This window comes from Oncorhynchus masou, chromosome 30, assembly GCF_036934945.1.
Source record: "Oncorhynchus masou masou isolate Uvic2021 chromosome 30, UVic_Omas_1.1, whole genome shotgun sequence".
In the NCBI taxonomy this organism is placed as follows: Eukaryota; Metazoa; Chordata; class Actinopteri; order Salmoniformes; family Salmonidae; genus Oncorhynchus; species Oncorhynchus masou.
The window spans coordinates 54,035,277-54,055,992 of record NC_088241.1 but is presented as its reverse complement, the minus strand read 5'-3'; the positions used below and the strand labels follow the sequence as shown (position 1 = coordinate 54,055,992).

The 20,716-nt window shown below is 42.6% G+C and overlaps 1 protein-coding gene and 1 pseudogene across 1 annotated transcript; both read left to right on the top strand.

The window, feature by feature from the left end:
* Window positions 1-451: 451 nt before the first annotated feature.
* LOC135522771 (eukaryotic translation initiation factor 5A-1-like) lies at window positions 452-7,234 on the top strand. The gene is made up of 4 exons (XM_064949340.1): window positions 452-669; window positions 945-1,049; window positions 5,710-5,841; window positions 5,942-7,234. The coding sequence occupies exons 1-4, from the start codon at window positions 457-459 to the stop codon at window positions 6,008-6,010; spliced, it is 519 nt and encodes a 172-aa protein (XP_064805412.1). The 5' UTR covers window positions 452-456; the 3' UTR covers window positions 6,011-7,234.
* A 1,341-nt stretch (window positions 7,235-8,575) lies between these two features.
* Window positions 8,576-20,283, top strand: LOC135521663 (ribosomal protein eL22-like 1; annotated as a pseudogene).
* Window positions 20,284-20,716: the final 433 nt, after the last annotated feature.

Sequence of the window (20,716 nt, the reverse complement as noted above, 5' to 3'; positions counted from 1 at the left end):
CATTATTTAACTTGCCAAGTTAATTATGAACAAATTCTTATTTACAATGATGGCTGAACCCTAACCTGCACTACGCTGGGTCAATTGTGATATCGAACCAGGGTCTGTAGTGACTCCTAGCATTGAGATGCAGTGCCTTACACCTCTGCACCACTCGGGAGCCCAGTGCCTACACACCAAACGGATGTTGTGGCCCTAAATCATCACCATGTAGTGTTAAATGTGGAATAGTCAATCCTTTTGCAAAATTCCAAATGGGCAGAATAAACTAAATTTACCGTCTGTATATTGGGGGTTGGTATTTTTTTAAAGGGTCCGTACATTGAAGAAATGGAGATGCGCTTAACCACGTCCAAAGATTTAATGCCGTTAATGTTTTACTCGTTGACTTTGACAGCCCTAGTATTCATACATGGAAATAAATTGGCAGAGCTGTTGCTGTAATTGCCTGATATAATGGATACATGTGTTCCTCTGCAGTACCCCCTAATCCATCGCACCATGGCAGATCCCGAACTTGACTTCACCACCGGAGAGTCTGGTGCCTCCGCCACCATTCCTATGCAGTGCTCTGCCCTGCGAAAGAACGGTCACGTGGTGTTAAAGGGACGCCCATGTAAGATTGTGGAAATGTCCACCTCCAAGACCGGAAAGCACGGACACGCCAAGGTAGGGGGTTGCCTAGACGTGCATACAAATACTACATTCCCTAGGGATGCCTCTGCTACATTGTGGCAATGTCCAGCAGCATCAGTATTAGGGAGTTTGTGGGGAACAGACTTCTGGTGTACTTTCGTTGTCCAGTAATTGACCCAAAAATGCTTTGTCTGAATTTTCCAAGCATAACTTGACTCATCAAATTAGGTTTTACTTAACTTGTTATGACTGTTATTAGTGGTGTAGTTAAACTCTGTTCTCTAAGTTGATGTGTATCCCTCTTTTAGGTTAACATGGTGGGCATTGACATCTTCACCAACAAGAAGTATGAGGACATGTGCCCCTCCACCCACAACATGGATGTGCCCCACATCAAGAGGAATGAGTTCCAGGTCAGTGTGAAAAGCGGGTAGATTTTTGGCAATGTTGTGATGTCTATTTCACCAGCCACATTGGTGACTGGTCATTTTATTAAAAGCCTAAATGTAGAAATTGGTCGATATGCCCTGAAAGAGTATTAGTGGAATTTTGAGCATGGAACACAAATGTTTTGATTAGCTTTCAGTAATTTCTTATTATAACACTCCAATTGAATTGTTGACCTACATTTTATTTGTTTTAAATATCACCTTAACCTCTCTAGGATTTTCGGGACGGTAATGTCCCGCCAACTGCCAGTGAAAGTGCAGGGCGCCAAATTCAAAACAACAAATCTCGTAATTAAAATTCCTCAAGCATACAAGTATTTTACACCATTTTAAAGAAAAAATTCTCATTAATCCAGCCGGTGCCTGATTTCAGAAAGGCTTTACAGCTAACGTACCACAAACGATTATGTTAGGTCACAGAGAAACACAGCCATTTTCCAGCCAAAGAGATATGTCACAAAAAGCACAATGGAGATAAAATGAATCACTAACCTTGGATCTTCATCAGATGACACTCATAGGACTTCATGTTACACAATACATGTATGTTTTATTTGATAAAGTGCATATTTATATCAAATCTCATTTTAAATTAGCGCGTAATGTTCAGTAATTCCAAAACATGTGGTAATTTAGCAGAGCCACATCAATTCACAGAAATACTCATAATAAACATTGATAAAAGATACAAGTGCTATGCGTGGAATTGTAGCTATACTTCTCCTTAATGCAACCCCTGTGTCAGATTTCAAAAACTTTACGGTTAAAGCACACCATGCAATATTCTGAGTACGGCACTCAGACAAACAGCTATAGATCGGCCATGTTGTGTAGTCAACATTAGTCAGAAATTATAAATATTCACTTACTGTTGATCTTCATCAGAATGCACTCCCAGGAATCCATCGATAAAGTTCATAATTTATGTCCAAATAGCTTCTTTTGTAAGGGGGTTTGGTAAACAAATCCAAACGCGCATGCAAGTCTAGCCAAAAGGTAGGGCGACAAGTCCAAAAAGTTATATTACAGATCGTAGAAACATGTCAAACTAAGTATAGAATACATTTTTAGGATGTTTGTATCATAAATCTTCAGTAATGTTCCAACTGGAGAATTCCCTTTTCTGTAGAAAAGCAATGGAACGCGAGGTAACTCACATGACCAGACCTCTGACTCATTCCCCTCATTCGGCCCCACTTCACAGTAGAAGCATCAAACCCGGTTCTAAAGACTCTGAAGTCCAACGTGACCGATATCCCACTATCTTCAATGGGGAATGAGTTGGAAAAACAACCAACCTCAGATTTCCCACTTCCTGGTTGGATTTTTTTCTCGGGTTTTCGTCTGCCATATGAGATCTGTTATACTCAGACATCATTCAAACAGTTTTATAAACTTCAGTGTTTTCTATCCAAATATACTAATTATATGCATATTCTTGCTTTTATGGCTGAGTAGCAGGCAGTTTACTCTGGGCTAGAGGTCAACCGATTATGATTTTTCAGCGCCGATACCAGTTATTGGAGGACCAAAAAAAAGCCAATACAGATAAATCAGCCTTTTTTGTGGAGGTGCTTAATGACAAATACAACACTGAATGAACACTTATTTTAAGTTAATGTAATACATCAATAAAAATCAATTTAGCCTCAAATAAAAAATGAAACATGTTCAATTTGGTTTAAATAATGCAAAAACAAAGTGTTGGAGAAGGGAAAGTGCAATATGTGCTATGTAAGAAAGCTAACGTTTAAGTTCCTTGCTCAGAACATGAGAACATATGAAAGCTGGAGGTTCCTTTTAACATCAGTCTTCAATATTCCCAGGTAAGAAGATTTAGGTTGTGGTTATTATAGGACTATTTCTCTCTATACCATTTGTATTTCATATACCTTTGACTATTCAATATTCTTATAGGCACTTTAGTATTGCCCCTACCTGGGCTCGAACCAGGAACACATCGACAACAGCGATCCTCGAAGCATCGTTACCCTTGCAGAGCAAGGGGAATAACTATAGGTCTCAGAGCGAGTGATGTTTGAAACGCTATTAGTGCCCACCTCGCTAACTAGCCAGCCATTTCACATCAGTTACACCAGCCTAATCTCGGGAGTTGATAGGCTTGAAGTCATAAACAGCGCATTGGTTGAAGCACAATGAAGAGCTGCTGGCAAAAATGCACGAAGGTGCTGTTTGAATGTATGCTTACGAGCCTGCTGGTGCCTACAATCGCTCGGTCAGACTGCTCTATCAAATCAGAGACTTAATTATAACATAACACACTGAAATACGAGCCTTAGGTCATTAATATGGTCGAGTCCGGAAACTATCATCTCGAAAACAAGACATTTGTTCTTTCAGTGAAATACAGAACTGTTGCGTATTTTATCTAACAGGTGGCATCCAAAAGTCTAAATATTCCTGTTGCATTGCACAACCTTCAATGTTATGTCATAATTACACACAATTCTGGCAAATTAGGTGACCCAAACTGTTGCATATACCCTGACTCTGCGTGCAATGAACGCAAGAGAAGTGACACACTTTATTTTAGCCAAATGTGCAGGTTTAAAAATATATACTTCTGTGAATGGATTTTAAGAAAGGCATTGATGTTTATGGTTAGGTACACATTGGAGCAAGGACAGTCCTTTTCCGGGAATACGCACCGCATCGATTATATGCAACGCAGGATAAACTAGTAATATTGTCAACCATGTGTAGTTAACTAGTGATTATGGGTATTTCTTTTATAAGATGCGTTAGCAACATACCTTGGCTTACTGCATTTGCAGGCAGGCCCCTCGTGGAGTGCAATGAGAGGCAGGTGGTTAGAGCATTGGACTAGTTAACTGTAAGGTTGCAAGATTGAATCCCAGAGCTGACAAGGTGAAAGTCTGTCGTTCTGCCCCTGAGCAAGGCAGTTAACCCACCGTTCCTAGGCCATCAATGAAAATAAGAATTTGTTCTTAACTGACTTGCCTCGTTAAATAAAGGTGTCCAAAAATACAGATTTACGTTTGTTAATAAACTTCAAATTGGCCCTAATTAATCGGTCAACCTCTACTCTGGGCACCTTATTCATCCAAGCTACTCAATACTGCCCCCCAGTCAACAAGAAGTTAAGTACTCTTTCAATAAATGTCATTGTTAGAGACCTGAACTAATAAATCTGTATCACGCAGCATTTTGTGACAGGGCAGGCACTTGGCTGTTCAGTTGTAGAACATCATTCAACTTCTTACTATTTTAGCATTGGATAAGACTGGGGTCAAAATGAAACTGACTTGCGCGATATACTTCATTACTACTTCTGTTTCGGTGTTATTATGGATAAAATAATTGGCATGGCTTGTAGATTTTACATCTACCTGCCACAGTGGCTGGTGGAACAAAGTGAATTTCCTGCCTAGTGTGACCTCACTTCCTGTCAGTGCTCATTCCCCTATGCCAGGGTTTCCCCAAACGTGGGGTACAGTTTGGTGTTTTCCCAAGACAGCTGACTCAAATCACCAACTCATCAAGTTTGAATTTTTTTAATCAGCTGTGTAGTGCTATGGCGCACCGAGGTGGCCAGGACAGATTTGGGGGAAAATGCCCCATGTCACTTGTTCCCGCATAGTTGGAATGATACCAGAATCAGTACTAATTCATAATGTGAATTAGGCATTATGATCAGGACACTACTTTTCCAAGAGACTAGCAAATCCATTCAACACTATTCAGTCATTGGCTGTCAAACCAACCACCGTCATAAGGCTAGACACTTTCCTAGAAGGCTCCCTGGGCAGTCCTGTAGATGGTCAGTTTTCAGTGTGGAGTAGTGAGACTGGCTCTACACGCTCCCAGTCTGGCCTGCTGTCACCTGTGAGGTGGCGCAATATGATTGGCCATATGGTCTTGATCGGCCAGGCATGATGTCATCCTAGTCCGTGGAGCTTGTATTTATTGAGCTTTAATGCACTTGATGGTTGCTGTTCACGACCCTTTGTTTATTGACGTGTTGACAGTGTTTACGTACTTTGCTACATTACCTGGGGGGGTGACTTAGGCCTCAAAGCATAATCAAATGCGCTTGTATGTGTTAGGCTTACGCCTGGTCGATTGGGTGACCTCATAGTTTCTTGGTACATTATTCAACTGCCTTGGGAGTAATGCTGTTGTGCTGATCACAATGGCTTTCTCTTTCTGGGAACAATGTGTCCACAGCTTGCGCCTCTGCTGTCAGCACTGGCCCTTGATTGGGTCACAGTAATTTTCCCCTTTGCAATGTCACCTTTTTTTGTTTTTATTAACACTTTGATTACATTTTACTGTGAATTTGGTGTTGAAGTGTTGCCCCGTGTTAATGCATGACGATCACCCAGCACTGTGCCAATACCCGTGGCGTGAGTGTGAATGGTTCATGCTACAGAGATCTCCTTGGAGATGGCTGTTACACCAGAGTGATCACATCACAAACCTCTGGTGCGATTGCTAACATAACAAATGCACATTTTCTCTAACATACTAATCTCACACATTGTCGTGCAGTTTTCTGCTTATTTCCTTATCTGCACAGCCTGGCTGACATTAAGACCACTTGGAGTGTGCGTTTGTCTGACTGTAACCTGTTTGTTTTCAGCTGTTGAACATCACTGATGGGTTCATGTCCCTCATGGGTGACAATGGTGATGTGAGGGAGGACCTGCGTGTGCCTGATTCAGACCTGGGCAAGGAGATTGAGCAGAAGTTTGCTGCTGGTGAAGATATCCTGGTGAGTGTGGCTGGCACAATGTTGGCTGGGGTGTTGTAACGTTTGACAGTTTATTTTGAGTGGTGCCTATGAAGAATATTAACCATTTCTCTGCCTGCAGGTCTCTGTGCTGGCCGCTATGGGGGAGGAGTGTGCTGTGGCCGTTAAGCAGATGACCGGTGGCAAATAGAAAGACCAGACTGGGCTGCCCAGGCAACAAACTCCACCCACAACCAGTCTAGCATTCTTATTGGTTATTCTGTCACCAAAGCGACGGCCTTCAGACAACTTCAATCATTCTGTTGTGATTCCTTTTTTTCTCGTTTTTTGGTTTTCTCTCCGACGCTGTCGGACTGTCCCACCGTTACAGCGGCTTGCTCGCTGTTGGGTGGCATTCTGCCGGATCACTGAGGTTTAGTTATACATAATCTACTATATAAAGAAAAATACTTTCAAAATATAGATTTTCTTTTTTGACTTCCTCATTCCTGTTTATTTTTGCCTTCGAGATGTTTTGGTCTTGCCACACATTCCAGAATGTTTAAAATAATGATGGGATCCAGCTTTTTGTATGATTATTTTTTTATATTACTTAGATTGAATAGAACAGGTCTGATGCCTTTTGGGGGGGGGCTTTTGACTGGTGGGAGGAGGGGGCTGGAGGCCCCTTTTACTGTCCAACTCCGTTGGGGTTGTCCCTCTCTGGCCGCCTTACTGCTGCTTCCCAGCATGGCCTCTGCTCTGGCAGATCAGACAACTCAGATGCTTTTCTCCCAAGCCACGAACGATGGTGGCAGTCCCACCCTAGCATTTAAATAAACCTTCGATATCGAGAAAGAGAACATTAGAGAAGATGCTAAATATGAAACCAAACTTCAGTGATTTCTCTTGTCAATGCCGCTCTGTCTGTTTAGGAAGCTGAGGGCCCTGTGCGCTTACCTCTATTGTCACCACGGCAACCTGGCCCCGCCCCGGCTGCCCTGGGCATCCCATAATAGTCGAGTCTGAGGTGTTGGTGTGGCAGCGTGGGCTTCCGGAATGTTCTGGAAGGCAGTTTGCAGTGAGGTGTGTATGAGGGCAGGGGGGGTGGAGTTGCAAACTTATTTTGTTCACTCGAGGCCTTTGTCACCTGACTGGAGATGACAAAAAATAAAGTTAAAAGAAATAGAATGTTTTCTTAGTTGTGGTTTGTTTTCTCGCTATAATGTTCCACTGTCCCAATGCCTGGCTGAAGTAAAAAAGTATGATACAGAAATGGATAGGTTTGAGCTTTGGTTGGGAACTCTGCACTCGAATTTGCCTGGAACCATATGGTATGCTACTCTGTATATGCATAGTACACTGAACAAAAATATAAACGTAAAATGTAAAGTGTTGGTTTCATGAGCTGAAATAAAATATCCCAGAAATGTTCCATATGCACAAAGCTTACTTCTCTAAAATTGTGGGCATTTCTCCTTTGTTAAGATAATGCATCCATCTGACAGGTGACATGTCAAGGGTACATTGTGCTGGGAACAAAGGCCACTAAAATGTGCAGTTTAGTTACATGCTACAGAAATTGTGAATGGCATGCTGATAAGGAATATCCACCAGAGACTTGATTGTCCATTTCTCTACCATAAGCCAAGTCAATGACTTGAGAGTTTGGTCGTATGGTGTACCGGCCTCACAACAACAAAATAAGCAGAACCGCGCCAGCCCAGTACCTCCACGTCTGCTTCACCTGCATTATCGTCTGAGACCAACCAACCGGACCACTGAAACTTGGTTTGCACAACCTGAAATTTTCATCACAAAATGTCAAACCGTCTCAAGGAAGCTCATCTGCGTGCTTGCCCTAACTTGCGTTGTAACTAACTAAAGTTGGTAGTTGGCCACTGACACGCTGAACAATTGTGCTTATCACGGATGATTCAAAGTTTCACCTGTACCAGGCAGGTGTCGTGTATGATGTGGGCGAGCAGTTTGCTGATGTCAACGTTGTGAACAGTGTGCCCCTGCGGCAATGTTATGGGCAGGCATAAGAAACGACACAATTGAATTTTATCGATGGTAGTTTGAAGAGATCCTGAGGCCCATTGCCGTGCCATTCATCCGCCACCGCCATGTTTTAGCATGATAATGCATGGCCCCGTGTCGCAAAGGATCTGCACACAATTCCTGGAAGCTGAAAATATCCCAGTTTCTCATGGCCTACAAACTCACCAGACGTCACCCATTGGGATTCTCTGGCTCGACATACGGTAGCGTGTTCCCATCAATATCCAGAAACTTCACACAGTCATTGAAGAGGAGTGGGGGATATTATACTCCTACTTTTTTAAAAGTATTATTTATAAGGTATCTGACCATGTGAAATCCATGGATTTATTTTAATTGACGGTAACCCTTATGAACTAAGTAAAATCTTGGTTAGACTGCGTTTTTATTTTTGTTCAGTGTATCAATTTGATCCCTGGCATCTGGCACATCCTGTAATGTGGCCTTGTCTTCAATTTGCCCGGTCTGGTAAGTAGAATGCTGTAGGCTTTGATAGAGGAAGCCTCACTGTTGACTGCTTGACCTTTTATCTTTTAGGGCAGTTTGCTAAAGCTGTTTTGAGGGACTTGTACAGCCTGGGTTTGATACCTGACACACAGTGAAGTACTCACACTGTTGCTTCCTCTGGTCTGGCCCATTGCCCAGACTAGAGTACACTGCAACAGAGGCAAAGCACTGCAGATACCAGTGTTAAGGGCTCAGCTAAGACTCCATGACTGAGCAGCAGTGTCTGGGTTTGAGCCAGGATGAAGCCCTGTCCCTGCAGGGGCCTGTATGGCTGTTGGGCCACACCCTGCCTGAATGCCTGCCACTGCAGTGTGAAGAGAACTCATTCATTCTCTTCACACAATGTATACTCACGCATAAAATTGTACACATCTGTATGCTCTCAGACTGATCTGACTCATTGTCCAGGTTTCTAACACTAGACTAATACATTTTTCCTTTACCAAATTATTCTATATGCAAGGTTGGTGTGTTTAGGTCACTCAGTAAGCATATTGGCAACATACAGACCCATTACATCAGTAAAACCATGACCCTGCTGTTTTAGTGTCAATCGGATGAATGCAGGTGCTTAACAGGGCTCAAGCCTGTGGGGGGCCCAATAGGAAGCTAAAAAAGGAAATATATAGAGTATGCATTATAGCCTGGGTGGTTTGAGCCTTGAATACTGATTGGTTGACAGCTGTGGACCGTACACCACGGGTATGACAACTTTTTTATTTTTATTCTAATTACATTGGTAACCAGTTTATAATCGCAATAAGGTACCTGAGGGGTTTGTGATATGGCCAATATACCACGGCTAATGGCTGTAACCAGGCACTCTGCATTGCGTGTAAGAATAGCCCTTAGCCGTAGTATATTGGCCAAATACCTACCACAACCCTTATTGCTTAACTTTTGACTGGTAGTGTATTTAGTTAACACCTACTCATTCAAGGGTTTTTACAATTTTCTATATTGTGCAATAATAGTGAAGACATTAAAGCTATGAAATAACACACATGGAATCATTAAGTAACCAGAAGTGTTAAATTTGTTTAAATATATTTTGTGTGAGATCCTTCAAATAGCCAATCTTTGACTTGATGACAGCTTTGCACACTTTACATTCTCTCAACCAGCTTCACCTGGAATGCTTTTCCAACAGTCTTGAATGAGTTCCCACATATGCTGAGCACTTTTTGGGCTGCTTTTCCTTCACTTTGCGGTCCATCTCATCCCAAGACATCTCAATTTGGTTGAGGTCGGGAGATGCATCACTCCTTGGTCAAATAGCCCTTACACAGCCTGGAGGTGTGTTGGGTCATTGTCCTGTTGAAAAACAAATGATAGTCCCACTAAGCCCAAACCAGATGGGAGGGTGTATCGCTGCGGAGAGCTGTTCTAGCCATGCTGGTTAAGTGTACCTTGAATTCTAAATATAGCAGTGTCACCAGCAAAGCACCACCACGCTTTACGGTGGGAAATACACATGCGGAGATCATCTGTTCACCCACACGGCGTCTCACAAAGACACTGGTTTGAACCATAAATCTCCAATTTGGACTCATCAGACCAAAGAATTTTCACAGGTAGAATGTCCATTGCTCATGTTTCTTGGCCCAAGCAAGTCTTATTATTGGTGTCCTTGAGAAGTGGTTTCTTCGCAGCAATTTAACCATGAAGGCCTGATTCACGTAGTCTCTGGACAGTGGATGTTGAGATGTTACCTGAACTCTGAAGCATTAATTTGGGCTGCGATTTCTGAGGCTGGAAACTCAACTTATTCTCTGGGTCTTCCATTCCTTTTGGGGGTCCTCATGAGAGCCAGTTTCATCATAGCGTTTGATGATTTTTGCGATTGTACGTGATGAAACTTTCCGTTTTGACTGACCATGTTTTAAAGTAATGATGGACTGTTTCCCTTAGCTTATTTGAGTGGTTCGTGCCATAATACGGACTTTTAAATTATTTTTTAACCTTTTTAACTAGTTAAGTCAATTAAGAACAAATTCTTATTTTCAATGACGGCCTAGGAACAGTGGGTTAACTGCCTGTTCAGGGGCAGAAGGACAGATTTGTATCTTGTCACCTTCCGGTTACTAGTCCAACGCTCTAACCACTAGGCTACCCTGCCGCATCTTGGTCTTTTACCAGATAGGGCTATCTTCTGTATACCCACTACTTTGTCACAACACAACTGATTGGCTCAAATGCATTAAGATGGAAATAAATTCCACAGATTTACTTTTAACAAGGCACACCTGTTAATTGAAATGCATTCCAGGTGACTACCTCATGAAGCTGGTTGAGTGAATGCCAAGAGTGCAAAGCTGTCATCAAGTCAAAGGGTGGTTACTTTGAAGAATCTTATATAAAATGCATTATGATTTGTTTAACACTTTTTTGGGTGGGTAAGACATGATTCTATGTGTGTTATTTCATAGTTTGATGTTTTCACTATTATTCTACAATGTAGAAAATATAAATAAATAAACGAACACTTGAATGAGTAGGTGTTCTAAAACGTTTGACCGGTAGTATATAGACACATATGTGGATTCAGCTATTTCAGCCACACCCATTGCTGACAGGTGTATAACATCAAGCACAAAGCCATGCAATCTCATTAGATAAACATTGGCAGGAGAATGGCCTTACTGAAGAGCTCTGTGACTTTCAAAGTGGCACCGTCATAGGATCCGACCTTCACAGCAAGTCAGTTTGTCAAATTTCTACCCTGCTTGAGCTGCCCTTGTCAACTGTAAGTGCTGTTATTGTGAAGTGGAAATGTCTAGAAGCAACAACAGCTCAGCCGTGAAGTGGTAGGCCCCACAAGCTCACAGAAGGGGACCGCTAAATGGTGTAGCGCATAAAACAAGGCTGTTCTCAGTTGCACAAGACTGTTCTGTTGCAACACTGACTAACGAGTTCCAAACTGCCTTTGGAAGCAATATCAGCAGAAAAACTGGAGTATTTTGAAAGGGGTTTCCATGGCCGAGCAGCTGCACACAAGCCTAAGATCACCACGCACAATGCCAAGCGTCGTCTGGAGTGGTGTAAAGCTCGCCGCCATTGGACTCTGGAGCAGTGGAAACTCGTTCTCTGGAGTGACGAATCACGCTTCACCATCTGGCAGTCTGACGGACGAATCTGGGTTTGGCTGATGCCAGGAGAACGCTACCTACCCCAATGCGTAGTGCCAACTGTAAAGTTAGGTGGAAGAGGAATAATGGTCTGGTGCTGTTTTTCATGGTTCGGACTAGGCCCCTGAGTTCCAGTGAAAGGAAATCTTAATGCTACAGCATACAATTCTGTGCTTCCAATCTTAACAGTTTGAGGAAGGCCCTTTCCTGTTTCAGCATGACAATGCCCCCGTGCAAGAAGCGAGGACCATGCAGAAATGCTTTGTCTATTGGTGTGGAAGAACTTGATTGGCCTGCACAGAGCTCTGACCTCAACCCCATCAAACAGCTTCGGGATGAATTTGAATGCAGTCTGCAAGCCAGGCCTAATCACCCAACATCAGTGCCCGACCTAACTAATGCTCTTATGGCTGAATGGAAGAAAATCTCCGCAGTAATGTTCCAACATCTAGTAGAAAGCCTTCGCAGATGTGTGGAGGCTGTTATAGCAGCAAAGGGGGGACCAACTCCATATATCTGTAATTTTGGAATGAGATGTTTGACGAGCAGGTGACCACATACGGTTTTTGGGCAGAAAAATACAAAATATACTACATACTGTGTACACTACCTGACTAAAAGTTTGTGGACACCTGCTTGTTGAACATATCATTCCAAAATCATGGGATGAAATAATGAATGCACAAGAATTGGCGGGAGACAGCTGTGCCATATCTTTGCCACACTCCTCCCCTTTTCTTGTTGCAACGTTTAAATATTATACTCAAGACACATTATCTTCTGGAATCTAGGTGCTTTTCACTGACAGCCGCAACTCAATCAGCTAGACCTATTGCCAGAGGCAGTTTGGAACTCGGTAGTGAATGTTGCAACCGAGGACAGACGATTTTCACATGTTACGCGCGTCAGCGGTCCCGTTCTGTGAGTTTGTGTGGCCTACTACTTTGCGACTGAGATATTGTTTCTCCTGGACGTTTCCACATCACAATAACACTTACAGTTGACCGGGGCAGCTCTAGCAGGGCAGAAATCTGACGAACTGACTTGTTGGAAAGGTGGCATCTTATGCTACAGCATACAATTCTGTGTATGACGGTGCCAGGTTAAAAGTCACTGAGCTCTTAAGGCCAGCCTACTGTCACTGTTTGTCTGTGGAGATTGCATGGCAGTGTGTTCGATTTATATATATATATATATCTTAGCAACGGGTGTGGCTGAAATAGCCGAATCCACTCATTTGAAGGGTTGTCAACAGATTTGTGTACGGTCGTGGCCAAAAGTTTTGAATGACACAAATATTAATTTCCACAAAGTTTGCTGCTTGAGTGTCTTTAGATATTTTTGTCAGGTGTTAGTATGGAATGCTGAAGTATATTTACAAGCATTTCATAAGTGTCTTAGGCTTTTATTGACCGGTACATGAAGTTGATGCAGAGGGTCAATATTTGCAGAGTTGACGCTTCTTTTTCAAGACCTCGGCAAACCGCCCTGGCATGCTGTTAATTCACTTCTGGGCCACATCCTGACTGATGGCCCTGATAGCCCATTCTTGCATAATCAATGCTTGGAGTTTGTCAGAATTTGTGGGGTTTTGTTTGTTCACCCGCCTCTGGAGGATTGATCATATGTTCTCAATGGGATTAAGGTCTGGGGAGTTTCCTGGCCATAGACCCAAAATATTGATGTTTTGTTCCCCGAGCCACTTAGTTATCACTTTTGCCTTATGGCAGGGTGCTCCATCATGCTGGAAAAGGCATTGTTCGTCACCAAACTGTTCCTGGATGGTTGGGAGAAATTGCTCTCGGAGGATGTGTTGGTTCCATTCTTTATTCATGGCTGTGTTCTTAGGCAAAATTGTAAGTGAGCCCACTCCCTTGGCTGAGAAGCAACCCCACACAGGAATGGTCTCAGGATGCTTTACTGTTGGCATGACACAGGACTGATGGTAGCGCTCACCTTGTCTTCTCCGGACAAGCTTTTTTCCGGATGCCCCAAACAATCGGAAAGGGGATTCATCAAAGGAAATGACTACCCCAGTCCTCAGTAGTCCAAATCCTTTTTTGCAGAATATCAGTCTGTCCCTGATGTTGTTCCTGGAGAGACATGGCTTCTTTGCTGACCTTCTTGACACCAGGCCATCCTCAGTCTTTGCCTCACTGTGCGTGCAGATGCACTCACACCCGTCTGCTGCCATTCCTGAGCAAGCTCTGTACTGGTGGTGCCCCGATCTCGCAGCTGAATCAACTTTAGGAGACGGTCCTGGCACTTGTTGGACTTTCTTGGGTGCCCTGAAGCCTTCTACACAACAATTGAACCATATTCCTTAAAGTTCTTGATGATCCAATAAATGGTTGTTTTTAGGTGCAATATCCTTGCCTGTGAAGCCCTTTTTGTGCAAAGCAATGATGAAGGCACGTGTTTCCTTGTTGGTTACCATGGTTGACAGAGGAAGAACAATAATTCCAAGCACCACCCTCCCTTTGAAGCTTCCAGTCTGTTATTCGAACTCAATCAGCATGGCAGAGTGATCTCCATCCTTGTCCTCGTCAACACTCACACCTGTTTTAACGGGAGAATCACTGACAAAACGTCAACTGGTCCTTTTGTAGCAGGGCTGAAATGTAGTGGAAATGTTATTTGGGGATTCAGTTCATTTGCATTTCTGATCACTCTTCATAACATTCTGGAGTATATGCAAATTGCCAAAATATAATCTGAGGCAGCAGACTTTGAAAATTAACATTTGTCATTCTCAAAACCTTTGGCCACGACTGTATATATATATATATACTGTATCTGCCAAAATAAACGAAACACCAGCATAAATTGGTGTTGGGCCACCACGAGCTGCCAGTTTCAATGCACCTTGGCATAGATTCTACATGTGGGCCTAAACCATGCCAGGAAAATGCACCCCACGCCATAATATATACTTTATATCCCTAGTTTACTCAGGTATTTACCTTATTTTGGCAGTTACCGGTATGCCTAGAGTTGTATTGTGGCTATAGACATAATCCATAGAAGGGTTTTGTAACCTCTTACCCTGGTAATTTGACTATTAAACTCAAGGGGTACAGTAGCAATGGATGCCAGTCCTGACTTGGAATGGGAACTGCCATCTATGGGTTATATTTCAATGGTAGGTTGCAGCTGTTTTTGTGTTTTAAAGATTTCAAAATAGTAAAAAATGAAGCCCTGGGGCCTATGATTTCTTAACCTGGCCCTGCTGTCAATGATTGACCACTCTCTCCAGTCTGGGTGAGCACTCTCTGGCTGCTCTTTGGACCCAATTTGGCCTTTGGAGTGGATTTTCTTTTTAAAGGCAATGCCATCACAACCAATAACCAGTGAAAGCCTCTATTTTCCTCACTAATAGTACATTAGTAGATTTGTCACAATAGATGCAAAGTTAAAATATAGTATCTCATTCATGGTAAATGATAATGGTCAATTTCACAACTATAAAACACGAGTGATCTATGACTAAAGAAATGAAATGTATGGAATAGTATTTCATCCATTATAAGTGTACTGCGGAATAGTGAAAATGGAATTGTATAACAGGGTCCCCCAACTGATGGCCCGCTGGTGGTTTTCTCCCCCCCGCAAGCTTTCTGAGCGCAAAAATATTACGATTATTTTGGGTTGGACATAAAAGACTTTAGAAAAAACCCCACCAGGAAATCAGTTCCAAGTGATTTTAATTCAATAAATCTGTTACCAAGTATTGTTCACACCTAATAGAGACACGTGATCATATACAAACGTAAGCAATGTTTAAACAGATTGTTTCAGTCAAACACGTTTTTGCGTATTGTGGTCAATTTGCGGTCTACAAATTATTTGTAATTTTGTTCCGGTCCCCTGATTTATACGCCCAAGAAAAAATCGTCTGGTGGCTGAATCTAGTTGATGATCCCTGCTGTGGAATATCCCACATTCCAATTTGGAATGCCATTCACAGAACGATGACCATATTAGGTAAGGGGCCTGCGTAAATAGGTGTAAGATCACCGCAACTACCTTTATACTCTTATCACTCAACATGGCACCGGTATGTGAAAAGAGCTCTTCTGAACTTTTTTAAAAAATCGTTAATTTCACTTTTACTTAACAAAATGTGTTAATTACTTTACATTGTGCTATATAATGCATTTCATTGTGATTTATGTGTTTATATTATTAAATAAAGTATAAAACTACTCCCCATTCATTTGTAGTCAAGGTTTAGCTAGTTTACGTTAGCTTGGCTTCTTGATACTACCCATCCCGTATCCGGGATAGTGAATACAGCCTCAGGCTCATTAGCATAACGCAACGTTAACGATTTCTGAAAATCGCAAATGAAATGAAAATAATATGCCTGCTCTCAAGCTTAGCCTTTTCTTAACAACACTGTCATCTCAGATTTTCAAAATATGCTTTTGAACCATAGCAAATCAAGCATTTGTGTAAGAGTATTGCAAGCTAGCTTAGCATTTTGCGTAGCATTTAGCACGCAACATTTTCACAAAAACCAGATAACCAAATAAATAAAATAATTTACCTTTGAAGAACTTCGGATGTTTTCAATGAGGAGACTCAGATACATAGCAAGTGTTCAGTTTTTCCTGAAAGAATCTTTGTGTAGGAGAAATCGCTCCGTTTTGTACATCACATTTGGCTACCGAAACGAACCGAAAATTCAGTCACCAAAACGTCAAACTTTTTCCAAATTGACTCCATAATATCGACCGAAACATGGCAAACGTTGTTTAGAATCAATCCTCAAGGTGTTTTTTGCAAGCTCTTCGCAAGCACAGTGCTGTTTATAACTTCAAGCCTATCAGCCTAATGGCTGGTGTAACCGATGTGAAATGGCTAGCTAGTTAGTGGGGTGCGCACTAATAGCGTTTCAAATGTCACTCGCTCTGAGACTTGGAGTAGTTGTTCCCCTTGCTCTGCAAGGGCTGCGGCTTTTGTGGAGCGATGGGTAACGCTGCTTCGAGTATGGTTGTTGTCGATGTGTTCCTGGTTCAAGCCCAGGTAGGGGCGAGGAGAGGGACGGAAGCTATACTGTTACACTGGCAATACTATAGTGCCTATAAGAACATGCAATAGTCAAAGGTATATGAAATACATATGGTATAGAGAGAAATAGTCCTATAAATACTATATTAACTGCAACTTAAAACCTCTTACCTTGGAATATTGAAGTCTCATGAACCACCAACTTTCATATGTTCTCATGTTCTGGGCAAGGAACTCAAACGTTAGCTTTTTTACATTTACATGGCACATATTGCACTTTTACTTCTCCAACACTTTGTTTTTGCATTATTTAAACCAAATTGAACATGATTCATAAATATTTGAGGCTAAATTGATTTTTATTGATGTATTATGTTAAGTTATAATAAGTGTTCATTCAGTATTGTTGTAATTGTCATTATTACAAATACATTTTTAAAAATCTGCCGATTTTAATCGGTATCAGCTTTTTTTGGTCCTACAATAACCGGTATCGGTATCGGCGTTGAAAAATCGTAATTGGTCGACCTCTAGTCCATATGCCCGATTCTGTTGGACCAAACCTGAAATGTGAATAGCGAGTTGAAACCGTTTGTCATAGAGGAATAAGTGATCACCCATCTTTGTTGTTGTAAGTGATAGAGGGAGGGGCTTGGGTGAAAGGAAAATTTAAATCTGTCCAAAATAAGCACTATGCGCTTATTTTGAACCTTAACTTGTCACCTGCCTTCCCGCCATTGGGAAAACGACTTGAGCATTATATACTGATTTCTGGTGTAAATGGGAAGCTATTCAGACCCCTTTTTAAAATGTTGTTACGGTACAGCCTTATTTTAAAATTGATGAAGTAGTTTTTCCCCTCTCAATCTACACACAATACCCCATAATGAGGAAGCAAAAACTGTTTTTTAGAAATTGGTGAAAATGTATAACTTTAAAAAAAAAACGTAAATATCACATTTCCATAAGTATTCATCCCCTTTACTCACTTTGTTTAAGCACCTTTGGCAGTGATTACAGCCTTGACGCTTCTCGGGTAGGACACTACATTTCTCCGTTCATCTTTCCCTCGATCCTGACAAGTCTCCCAGTCCCTGCCGCTGAAAAACATCCACACAGCATGCTTCACCGTAGGGATAGTGCCAGGATTCCTCCAGATGTAGCATTCAGGCTGAATAGTTCAATCTTGGTTTCATCAGACCAGAGAATCTTGTTTCTCTGGTCTGAGAGTCCTTTAGGTGCCTTTTGGCAAATTCCAAGTAGGCTGTCATGTGCCTTTTACTGAGGAGTTGCGTCCGTCTGGCAACTCTACCAAGAAGGCCTGATTTGGTGGAGTGCTGCAGAGATGATTGTCCTCCCATCTCCACAGAGGAACTCTGTCAGAGTGACCATCAGGTTCTTGGTCACCTCCCTGACCAAGGCCCTTCTCCGATTGCTCAGTTTGGCCGGGCAGCCAGCTCAAGGAATGATGGATGCCACTTAGTTGGTGGGGACCTTCAATGCTGCAGAAATGTTTCAGTACCCTTCCCCAGATCTGTGCCTCGACACAATCGTGTCTCGGAGCTCTACGGACAATTCCTTCGACCTCGTGGCTTGGTTTTTGCTCTGACATGTAATGTAAACTGTGGGACCTTATATAGACGTGTGTGCCTTTCCAAATCATGTCCAATCAATTGAATTTACCACAGGTGGACTCCAATCACGTTGTAGAAACATCTCAAGGACGATCAATGGAAACAGGACGCACCTGAGCTCAATTTTGAGTCTCAAAGCAAAGGGTCTGAATACTTGTGTAAATAAGGTATTTCTGTTTGTTTTTTTATGTGCAAAAATGTCAAATCTGTTTTTGCTTTGTCATTATGGGCTATTGTGTGTAGATTGATAATTCATTCAAATATTGAATCCATCTGAGAATAAGGCTGTAACGTAACAAAATGTGGAAAAAGTCAAGGGTCTGAATACTTTCCGAATGCAGTGTATATCGCCCAGCCCTATAATGCAGTCAAGATGCTCTCAATGGTGCAGCTGTTTAACTTTTTGAGGATCCGAGGGCCCATGTCAAATCTTTTCAGCCTCCTGAGGGGGAAGGCTTTGTTTTGCCCTCTTGACATCTGTGTTGGTGTATGGGTACCGTGATCAATCCTTAGTGATGTGGACACCGTGGAACTTTAAACTCTCGACCTGCTCCACTACAGCTTGTCGACGTGAATGAGGGCGTGCTCGGCCCTACTTTTTCTCTAGTCCGTGATTAGCTCCTTTGTCTTGCTGACGTTGAGGGAGAGAATCATTAGCTGAAGCAGGAGATACAGACTGTGGTCAAAAGCGCCAAGAAGGGGGTTCACACTGGGCCTGACCCACCCTGTGGAGTACAGTATCCTGGACTCTGCCAACTTCGTAAGTTACCAGCACCGCTTCACCAGACACCATAGGGCTACTGTAGTGTTTGTCTAACTCTGTGTGTGGATTATGGTAACATTCCCTAGCTGACTAGGGTTCCCTTCCCTAGTCACTGCTCTTTCCAACAGGAAACCTTTCTCAACGAGAGGGTAAAGGTCAATGGCAAGACAGGAAATCTGGCAAATGTAGTCAAGATCAACCTTCTGAAAAACAAGCTCCGCGTCACAGAACCAGCTTTCCAAGAGGTAAGCTATTGGTGTCGATAGTCTACTACTACTAATAACTCCATTGAGTGTGCCTTTTTTAACTAGGAGTAGGTTTGAGGAACTCCCTGACCTCAACCCTTTAGGACAGGTCTGAGGTGTACTCCTCCCCTTTGACATCAAACTCCTCCTCTCCCATTGGTCCACAGGTACCTGAAGAAGAACAACCTCCGTGATTGGTTGAGAGTCGTGTTGTCAGACAAGGAGACTTAAGAGCTGAGATACTTCCAGATCAGCCAGGAAAAGGACAATGACGAGTCGAGCCAAGCTCCGCCCACCTGCCCCAGCATGCAGGACTGGAGACTGGCCAGTCCATCACACTTGTCACTTGTTTGTCGGGGTGGCAGGGTAGCCTAGTGGTTAGAGCGTTGGACTAGTAACCGGAAGGTTGCAAGTTCAAACCCAGTGAGCCATGTTTCCCGAACTGACAAGGTACAAATCTGTTGTTCTGCCCCTGAACAGGCAGTTAACCCACTGTTCCTAGGCCGTCATTGAAAATAAGAATTTGTTTTTAACTGACTTGCCTAGTTAAATAAAGGTAAAAGGAAAAAAAGAGGGAAAGTCTTCTGTGAGAGACATTTGTATTTGTCATTGGATAGACTGTAAACTTCAATTTGTCTCTAGTTTTGATGGGAGAATAAATTAGATCAACAAAACAGCCCTGGTGTGTTCTGCTTGAATATGTTGTGGGTGCATGACTGTTTCAATGAAGTATGAAGTTCAGTGAGAAATGATTGTCACAGAACTTCTCAGATCACAATCATAGGTGTAATTCCCAGTATGTCCACCTGATGTCACCAGACGCTGTGTTACTGCATCCTGCCCTGCTGTTATAGTGTTATAGTCATCTGAGATCTGCTAATGGCAATGCTGGCTAAACTGGAAGGTTTACAATGTAAAATAAATAACCTCACTGCTGCTCTACTCTATGAAGATATGTGATTATCATACTATAAGCAGAGCACAAACCCTACCATACCATCTTTGCTTGAGTCCGATTCAAAACCGCAGGTGGTTTTCCTGTTGTCCCATTGTGCTGCCAAGATACTTTTGTATATATAGTGTATGTAGACACCCTTTCACATTAGCACACAGCCATGTAGTCACCATAGACAAACATTGGCAGTAGAATGGCCTTACTGAAGAGCTCAGTGACTTTCAACGTGGCACCGTCATAGGATGCCACCTTTCCGAGAAGTCAGTTTGCCAATTTCAGCCCTGCTAGAGCTGCCCCGGGCAACTGTAAGTGCTGTTATGATGACGTGGAAAAGTATAAGAGTAGCAACGGCTCAGCCGCGAAGTGGTAGGACACACAAGCTCACAGAACGGGACCGCTGAAGAGCGAAGCGCATAAAAATGGCAACACTCACTACTGAGTTCCAAACTGCCTCTGGAAGCGATGTCAGCACAATAACTGTTTGTCGGAGCTTCATGAAATGGGTTTCCATGGCCGAGCAGCTACACAGAGGCTTAAGATCACAATGCGCAATGCCAAGCGTCGGCTGGAGTGGTGTAAAGCTCGCTTGGACTCTGGAGCAGTGGAAA

Bases quoted from the DNA above. Each gene is read 5' to 3' on its own strand.
- LOC135522771 (XM_064949340.1), top strand. From the start codon at position 457: ATGGATACATGTGTTCCTCTGCAGTACCCCCTAATCCATCGCACCATG. The intron at 1,050-5,709 runs GTCAGTGTGAAA...GTTTGTTTTCAG, and splicing joins TCAAGAGGAATGAGTTCCAG to CTGTTGAACATCACTGATGG. The intron at 5,842-5,941 runs GTGAGTGTGGCT...CTCTGCCTGCAG, and splicing joins CTGCTGGTGAAGATATCCTG to GTCTCTGTGCTGGCCGCTAT.